This window comes from Tupaia chinensis, unplaced genomic scaffold (genome assembly GCF_000334495.1).
Source record: "Tupaia chinensis unplaced genomic scaffold, TupChi_1.0 Scaffold000361_2, whole genome shotgun sequence".
Lineage (NCBI taxonomy): Eukaryota > Metazoa > Chordata > Mammalia > Scandentia > Tupaiidae > Tupaia > Tupaia belangeri.
Genome location: NW_006159858.1, coordinates 2,703,319 through 2,712,904, shown reverse-complemented (window position 1 = coordinate 2,712,904; position 9,586 = coordinate 2,703,319). Strand labels below are relative to the sequence as shown.

At 42.2% G+C, this 9,586-nt stretch overlaps 1 protein-coding gene and 1 pseudogene across 1 annotated transcript in view; one reads left to right on the top strand and one right to left on the bottom strand.

Annotated features, from left to right (window-relative positions):
* Positions 1 to 9,586, bottom strand: part of LOC102490052 (aldehyde oxidase 4) — an 82,980-nt gene that overhangs the window by 34,996 nt on the left and 38,398 nt on the right. The window contains exons 15-19 of the mRNA XM_006153083.1: positions 8,141 to 8,303; positions 5,244 to 5,336; positions 2,371 to 2,540; positions 1,698 to 1,812; positions 685 to 807 (exon numbers count right to left, since the gene is read on the bottom strand). Coding sequence (XP_006153145.1) covers positions 685 to 807; positions 1,698 to 1,812; positions 2,371 to 2,540; positions 5,244 to 5,336; positions 8,141 to 8,303 — 664 coding nt within the window. The remainder of the gene's footprint in view (positions 1 to 684; positions 808 to 1,697; positions 1,813 to 2,370; positions 2,541 to 5,243; positions 5,337 to 8,140; positions 8,304 to 9,586) is intronic.
* LOC102484620 (drebrin-like protein pseudogene) lies at positions 2,749 to 4,068 on the top strand (annotated as a pseudogene).

Below are 9,586 nucleotides of genomic sequence, written 5' to 3'. Positions count from 1 at the left end.
AAAAAAAAAAAAAAAAAACAAGATAGCTAACATTAATTGAATGTATTCCTTGTCCCAGGCACTGTTTTAAACATTTTACTTGCATTCTCTTTATGTAGGTACTTTCATGGTACTTATTTTACAGATAAAGAAACTGAGCTTTGAAGAGTTTAAGTAAATTCCCAAAGCTTTCATTTCTATAAACAGGCTATTAAATGTCAGGGGCAGATTATGAATACAAATCATCTGTCGTCAGGGCCCGTGCTTAAGGAGTAAGTGGCAGGGAGACAGAGAATGCAATAGTTGTAATACAGCAAGTGCTACAACTTTTATTAATTCCACATTGCTCTAGATGTTCCTACTGATTAGTTTTGTTTGTGAGGTCATAGGAACATTTTTCTGATGTTGCTTATCTGTACTCTTGTTCTAGTCTTGGCAAAAGGTCATGTGAGAGGTAGGCACAGGATACTTTATCTCCATGGGTCCCTGCAGAAGCACTGGTGGGCAGGACAGATCTAGGCAGGAAAGGTCTCATACTCCATCTTGAGGTGCAGATTGCAGGAGGAGCCCTTACTCTAAAACTATAGGTAACATTGAATAAAGGGCAGATGAAGCCCAACTCATTATTATCTTTTGACTCTGTGGGTTGAATTCTGCCCACAGTAACCACTGTGGTCATTCGAAGACACAACATGGTCTGAGTACCTCTATTGTGATAATCCTCGGTTCTATGTCTTCATAGGCGATCTTCACTCTTTTAGCTGCCTCTCTTGCTTGAGCATAAGTATGAGCAGCCACGGTGCAGACAATCTGACCCACACAAATTACCTGCACAAAAACCACATGTTGTAATTAGGAACACGAAGTCATTGAAAAGGAATTACTATCTCCAAATTTTTACATTGACCTACTAGACTTTTGTGACCAAAAGATCATTTTCTGTCTATGAGAATAAATTTAAAACAGCGGCTTGAGTGGGAGTTAGGGACCACAAAAACTGGATTCAGCACTTAATGATCTGACTTTAATTATATACCCTCTGGTGTTCTTCAATCCAGTTTTTCACCAGTCCCATAGCACATAGGCCTCTAGTCCTTAGATCACGGACAGGTACCAGTCTGTGGCCTGTTAGGAACTGAGCCATACAACAGGAGGTGAGCAATGGGCAAACAAGTGAAGTTTCATCTGTATTTACAACCGCTCCCTATTGGTCACATTACCACCTTAGCTCTGCCTCCTTTCAGATCAATGAAGTCATTGTATTCTCATTAGAGGGTGAACCTTAAGGTGAACTGCACATGCGAGGTATCTAGGTTGTGCACTCTCATAAACCATCCCTTACCACCTCATTCCTGCCCATGGAAAAATGGTCTTCCATGAAACTGGTTGCTGATGACAAAAGGGTTGCATACTGCTGCCATAGCAAGCACAGTGATCCAGTCATCCTGAAACTGTGCTGTTCTTTCAATATCCTATACCTCATATTGTTTCTATTACTTTCCCGACTTTAGAAGCTTTCTTTGAGAGGACATACAGCTTTTAGAATTTCAAAGGAATATGCAATTCAAGAGAGAAGCTGAGAATCACCAAGGTGGAGTCATTGGTTCCCAGCAAGTCTTTGCAGTGTGAACACAATTACCTGGATGTTCTAGTCATAACCATTGTTTTGGTATTCCCATAAAGGTTCTTGAAAAACAAGCCACACACAAATCACACACCTCATTCTGTGCGTAGAAAACCTCTCCTTTGTAGTTATTATCTCCTGGAACGTCTTCTGCTGTTATCACATCGACCACACCTGGAAAGGCCAGGGCTTCTGAGGCATCAATTGATCTAGGAGGGAAAATTCAAATGTACACATTAAAGTTAGAAAGTTTAAGGTGCAATATAAATGATTCCTCAAGCCTGAGGAAAAACTATAAGGAAGATCCAGACTAGCACAATAATCTATGTTGAAAAAGGCCAACAGTTAACAGGTACCCTAACTCTTGGTCACAGACTCCTTCATCACTATGCTTAAAAAATGACTGAGTCATGGGACCAGCAGATGGTGTAATGGGTATCTCGCTGGACTCCCATGTAGTTGACCGTGGTTCCAGTCCCGGACCTGGTGGCTTAAACTCACACTGGGCATGCGTGTGTGTGTGCCCAAGATACTGGGGGGGGGAATTCTCGCTTTCTGTCTCTCTGTCTCTTTCTGTCTTTCTGGCGAGCGCACATGCTCTGTAGTAAAAATCTCTCAAAAAAAAAAAAAAGTGACTGAGTCATATCCAGAACAAGAAATGAATATTTCTAATTTACTAAAGCTACGATAATCTACAGCAATATCTATTTGAGTATGAAATTATGAACACAGTCAGTAACACTGAGGATCATGTTTTATTTCCTTACATGATCTTGGCATGAGCCCTGGAGCTGGTGACTACAGCCAGGAAGAGTTCTTGATCGACGGGGGGAATGTCATCACAATACACAGCTTCCCCTGTGGTATGTTTAATGGCTGATTGATGCATAACTGGGTGTCCGACTGGATCTTGGGGGGGTTGGTAAGGATCCACACACTGTTAATGAACAAAGCAAATTATTTTGCACCAGAAATTTGTCTGGTCTGACAACTGGGTCTGGTGTATCTGGTGTATTCACAGGTCAAAACAAAGTAACTATAGGAAATTGAATATTGAATTCGTGAGTTGAGGTTAATAAATACCCATTGAGCCCAATCCAGAAGTGGTGACAGAGGCAGAGGCAGTGCGGGGACACTAAGGGGCCATGGCGGTGAACCTGAGTTGGAATGGGCTAGCGCTGCAGGAGGCCAATGTGCGGGTGATCACCAAGAAGTTGCCAACTGACTGGGCGCTCTTTACCTATGAAGGCAACAGCAGTGACATCTGTGTAGCTGGCATGGTCGAGGGTGGTCTGGAGGAGCTGGTGGAAGAGCTCAGCAGCGGGAAGGTGATGTATGTGTTCTGCAGAGGGAAGGACCCCAACTCTGGCTTGTCCAAGTTTGTCCTTATCAACTGGACAGGCGAGGGTGTGAAGGATGAGCAGAAGGGAGTGTGCACCCATCACGTCAGCACCATGGCCCAAGTTTGTCCTTATCAACTGGATGGGCAAGGGTGTGAAGGACGAGTGGAAGGGAGTATGCGCCCGTCACATCAGCACTGGGGCCAGCTTCCTGAAGGGGGCCCATGTGACCATGGATGCATGGGCCTAGAGAACTTGGAGCCCAAGTGCATCTTGCAGAAGGTAGCCAAGGCATCTGCTGCTAAATACAGCTTCCACAGGGAGGACAGCTGCTTCCAGGACACGGGGCCCAGGCCCTGTGGGCTCTGTGTACCAGAAGACTAATGCTGTCTCAGAGATCAAAAGAGTCGGCAAAGACAGTTTCTGGGCCAAAGCAGAAAAAAAGGAAAATAAACCCCGGCTGGAGGAAGAGGAGCAGCAGTGGCTGGAACAAGACTGCTAGGAGTGGGAGCTGTGAGAAGCTGCACAGCAAGAGCAGCGCTTTCGGAAGCAGGGTGCCTACAGACCCAAGAAGCAGCAGCAGCAGGATGTGATCCCAGGGAGCTGCATGGAACTGGAACCTGCTGGTCAGTGGGCTATGCACCCAAGGGAGGTTTGCCAGCAGAAGGAGAGGGCCACATCTACCACCTCTGCTCCCAGCCCTCAGCCAGGCAAGCTGAGGAGCTCCTTCCTGCAGAAGCAGCTCAAACAGACACCCAGTGCCAGAGAGCAGCTCCAACTCTCATCACCTAAAGGCCTAGGGCAGATCTCTGTGAGTGGCCAACACCCAACACCACTCCATGTCTGTTCCAGGCAGAAGAGGAGATTGTCTTCGAGGAACCCCTGGAGCAGGAGATCCTTTATGAGGAGGCTACTCTGGTGTAGCAGCCAGGGACCAGCTCTGAGCTGGTCGAGTCCTATACATGGGGTTGGGTGTTCAGTGGGCAGGGGCTATGTGCCCAGGTCCTGTACCACTACCAGGCAACTGATGACACAGAGATCTTCTTTGACCCTGAGAATCTCATAACAGGCATTGAGGTGATGGAGAGGACCGGTGGTGTGGCTACAGGCGGATGGCCACTTTGACATGTTCTCAGCCAATTATGTGGAGCTCCTTGAGTGAGGCCGAGGCTCCCTTTCCACCCAACCCAGATGCCCCCCCCCTGCTGCTGGGTTAGGGGGCCCATCAAGAGCCCCCATGCTATATAGTTCCAGGAAGGAAACCCCATAAGGACAAGGCCCTGAGGCTCCCTTAGCTTGGGTGGCTCGGCCTCTGACACCCAAATGCAGCAAAACCCTGGTGATTCCCCAACATGTTCCCTGTGGCCACTCAGATCCTCCCTCCAGCCTGGACCTGACCCCATGGCCACAACCAGCAAGGGGCATGGAGCTAAGCAAGGGCATCTGGAGGTTGCTTTTGCATTTGCTTTTCTATGTTTGCCTTTTTCTTTTTCTGTGTTTTATGGAATAGTGTCTACAGCTCTTCAGAGCAACCCTTGGGCACAGGGAGCTCTGAGGATGGTTTTAGGTAGAGCTTAAGACCCAGCCTGAGTGGACCCAGACAGTGTGGGCAACAGGGGTCATCTCATTGGCCCCTGTTCCCTGCTCATGTTTTCTACCTGCTTGGGCTGTGGGAAGTAGGTTCAGTGACCCAAGTCCCACCTTTGTGTGTATGAAAACATCAGCAGACATGATGTGCCAATAAATAAATAAACATCTATTGAGTACCAAGGTAAGGGATATGTGCTGGTTATAACGCCTCTACATGCCCCGCAAAAGAAGACATCATCCCTAGCTTTAAGGATTCTACAACCTCATTGAGGAATCAGAACACATGCAACACATGTTAAAATAATGTGGTCAACTTCAAACAGCAATAAACAATAGCTTACATAACGAATATGGTGCAAGGAAAATTCCTGGGGAATTCTGGTTGCTTGTAATAAGGAAGGCTTTATATTGGCAATATATGTTGAGCTAAGCTTTAAAGAAGGACAACATTGGTCAAGAAAAGGAGGAAATTTTAGTCCACAAAACCGAAAATAGTGGAGGAGGGTAATTTAGATTCTCATTCCTTGTGTTGTCTTGAGTAAAATCATTGAGGCTAAACCAACAAGTCATGTAGGGTAGGAATAAATGACAACTGGTTTTATCTTTATAAGTAATAACAATATAGTCATTGAAAAGAAGGAGATGTATGCATCAATCCTACCTCTGAACGCATAAACAGATTAAAAGAACAAAAATCTCTACCCACCAACCTGGAACATCTGAAGTCCCTGTGGTGTTTCAATGGGGAAATCATTTAGAGCACTCATGAACTTTTCTGGGATATCAGGAAACTTCTGGGGATCCTGAAAAGAAGATTATTTTGCATTTAATTTTATGATCTGAGTTATTGGCTTGGAAAAACACTTGTAGAATTAGATTATCTAATTCATTCTCCCAAATTTTAAATGCCAGCTTGGAGAAAGCTTGGAACTTTAAGTTTCATAGGCAGGTGAAGTTTTTTTTTTTTTTAATTTTTTTTTTAAAGAATAACTACATCTTTTTATGCACACAGAAAAGTGAATATTACTTCTAGGAAGTGAAGAGTTCCCTTCATGACAGGTTTCCTTTTGAATGAGTGGGAATATGTACACTTCTAAATAGAAGCTGTACTTTCAAATCCAGACCAACCTTCTGGGTGGGTCTCTCAAAGAAGCAATTGAGAAAGTAGGCAAAGATTAATCTGCAGGGATGTTTGGTTGCAGATTATTTGTGATAGTGAAAAAACTAGGGTCAAAAAAATATCCAATAACAAAGAAATGGTTAAACAAATTATGGAACATTCAGAAACAATATTTTGCAATTATAAAAAATGATTTTGTAAGGCTGGCTCTGTAGCACAGTGGTTAAACACTGTACAAAGGAAGCCAGATCCCACATGGCCAACTGTGGTTTGAATCCTGGTCACTGCAGCTTGAAAAACACACCAGGTGCATATGTGTGCATGCCCCAAATCCTGACAGGATGGAGACATGGAGGAAAAAGTATTGTAGTATAATCATGCCCTTTGGTGGGTACTTTCTCTCTCTTTCTCTCTCTAGTGAGCACACACACCAATTGGTAATTTAAAAAATGATTTTGTAGAAATGTATTTTTGACACTAAAAGTGTTCATGAAATATAGTTAAGTGAAATAAAAGTTTGCAAGTTTATGTGTAGCCTGATCCTATGTTTTGTAGAATTAAAAAAAAAAAGAAAAAAGAGAAGTATGTATTCCAAAATATTAATAGTAATTATGGTAGGATTGTGGCACTATAGTCCATCTAAATATTTTTGCCTCTTGGGACCAGCAGATGGTATAATGGTTACATTGCTGGACTCCCACATGGCTGACTGCAGTTCGAGTCCCAGACCTGGAGGCTTGAAACTCACACTGGGCGTGTGTGCCCAAAATCCCAAGAGGAGAATGGAGGAGAAGAGACTGTGGTGTGGCCATTCCCCCTGGAGGGTGATTTCTCACTTTCTGTCTCTCTGTCTCTCTCTATTTCTCTGGCAAGTGTATGTGCCCTATAGTAAAAATCTCTCTCAAAAAGAAATTTTTCTCTTAGGCTAGCCAGTGACATGGTGACAACTGGACTCCACATGGCTGATTCTGCAGTTCAAATCTTAGACATGTTGATTTGAAAAATATGCTCTGTGTGTGTGTGTGTGTGTGTGTGTACAAAATTCAGTGATGAGAATGGAGGAGAAGGGATTGTGATGTGGTCATCCCCACGGGAGTGATTTCTCACTTTCTCACTCCCTGTCTCTGTGACAAGTGCACACATGCCCTATAGCAAACTAAAAAAAAAGAAAACAAAACCAACTTTGCCTCTCTATATTTTGAAATATTCTATAATACATATAAGATAGAATATACTATGTAAGAGTATATTTGATATTGTATAATCGCTATGAAATAAAACATATTTAATAAGTTATATATTAGGTCATTGGGAACGTCATGATGTATTTTTGTTCTTCTATGCAAAAAGTGTGTCATGACTTCCTGATGACCCAATATCATACTGTATTAGATATAAACTGATTGATACATTTATATGTCAAGTAGGTTAGATAATAAATAACAAGAGTATTATAATATTATATAACAACATAATAAGTAATAATACATAGTATTAATAAAATCATTTGAAAAGCAGTGCTTAAAGTAGCAAAGCAAAGCTTTCAGTCATAAAAGAAATGTGGGTGTAGTCATTTGTCTGCTATTTGGGGGTCAGTTAGCGCATTTTCAAGGGAATACTCATAGTTATGGACCGTAGTCTTAGAAACACTGCTGTAGAAGTGATTTTAAAGTAGGCTGGGAAGAAAAAAAAACTTTTAAAAACAATCCAAATGTCCAAAAATGAAGAACAAATCAAATAATGGTATCTTTATCCATAAATGTGCCATGCAACTATTATGTCATGACATTATGGGAAAATATTTAATGGTATTGAAGTTTGTTACAAAGTAGTAAATAAGCTATACTAAATAGCTATACACATATGTACATGAATATGAGAGGAATTTACGAAGTTTCTGGAAAAAAATGGAATTAAATTACAGGTTTGTTCTGGTGAGAAATATTTTTGAAATCCACACAGTTTTTTATAATATGCATTTTCCATGAACTTTTTGAAGATCTCCCTTGTACATACATATATCTTCATAAAGAAGGGATTAGAAGGATGCATACCAAAATACTAATAGTGGTCATCTATGGGTGTTTACAAATGATTTTCTCCTTTTTTTTGCTTATTCACATTTCCTACATATTAAAGTCTTATTTTAATTGGAATGTTTTCTTTAGAAAAGGAAAAGATTATCATTTACTTACTAAAGGCTTTCACTGCTGTGGGTCTACCTGTTATTGCATAGTATTATCTGTCACACAGATTACAGAGCAAATAAGGTGGTCCCTCTCTTAGCCAGGCGTGGAGGAAAGGGAAGGGAAAGGAAAGGAACCAAGCAGGGCCAGGAGGAGCTTGTTGGAGAACGGGGAGTGTTAAACAGAAGGCTCCATTCCAGCTATCCTCCATGTAATATTAAACCAGTTCAAGGAAGTCCTTTATGTGTAGATTTCCTGCACAGAATGTTAAGGTCCCCAGAGACCCAGAGAAGTTCTTTACCATTTTATTCAGCCCTCGCCGCACTTTGAGGTAGAATTTAAAGAGCAAGCTGATGATGAGGGCTCGCCGATATTCTACCATGCCACCCTCAGCTGTTGGGGGAATGTAAATCTCTTCCAGAACCAATCGGCAAGCATCACTCAGCATCTGGTCATCCCATTGCCTGGTAGGGAAGAAGTGGAACATTTCACAGAAGAGGCAAAGACAGATACTAAACTGAAAATAGCAAGAAAAGAGGGAGAGCAATCTATATCCACCTTTAAAGTCTAAGCAAAACTCCAAGTAGTTTACTAGCTTTTCTTTGGTATCTGATGCAGTGGTTCCCAAATTTTCCTTACTGAATCTTCTTTCTTTTTCTTTCTTTTAGAGAGAGATATTTGCCATTGGGTGTGTGCAGTTGTCAGAGAGACAGAGAGACAAAAAGTGAGAAATCACCCGCAGGAATGGCCATGCTGCAATTCTCCCCCATTTTCCTCCTGGGATCTTAGGCATGTGCACACATGAGTTTTAAGTCACTGGGTCTAACAGCAGATGTGGGAGTCCACCGATGTAACCATTACACCATCTGCTAGTCCTATCCTTATTATTTTTAACTTTGTGGGTTGTGAACATTGGTTTACCTCTAATAGCTTAGGTTAAAAAAAATTAACAACAACAACAAAAAAAAACGGAAATCAAAGCTTCCTGATATCTGGGGCTCTGTCTACCTTATTCACTGCTGTATCCCCGGGAACTTGACTTGCAGCTGCCACACATACTATGCCAAAGATATATATGATTAGAGACTGAATTACTGAAGATAATCCAAATAGTTCATAAATAAAAGTGTTGCAGTAGTATTTTGGAAGCATGGATTTATTTCAGTATTTGAGAAAAACTTACATTAAGTTCTAATTGTTGGGATTGGCAGATGGCATAATGGTTACATTGCTGGACTCTTATGCAGTCGACTGCAGTTTGAGTCCCACATCTGGTGGCTTGGAACTCACACTGGTTATGTGTATGTGCATGCCCAAAAGCCCAGGAGGAGACTGGCAGAGAAGGGATTACAGTGTGGCCATCTCCCTGGGAGTGATTTCTTGCTTTCTGTTTCTCTGTTTCTGTCTCTGTTTCTCTCTGTCTCTCTGGTGACTGCATGTATCCTTAGCAGAAATCTCTCTCTCAAAAAAAAGTTCTAATTGTTGACAATGAGTATGATGAGTGGATAAAAATTGCTGCGAAAGCACTAACTGAAAGAATTTTAGGGAGCTGGCCTTGTAGCCTAGTGGTTAAGGGAACTGGATCCCACATGTTGACCATGGTTTCAATCCCAGCCCTGGTGGCTTGAAAAACATGCCAGGCATGGTGTGTACACGTCCAAGGTCCCAACAGAATGGAGAAATGGAGGAAGAGAAATTGTGACATGACTACATCCCATTGGGGAATTGCTCTCTCTCTCTGTCTCTC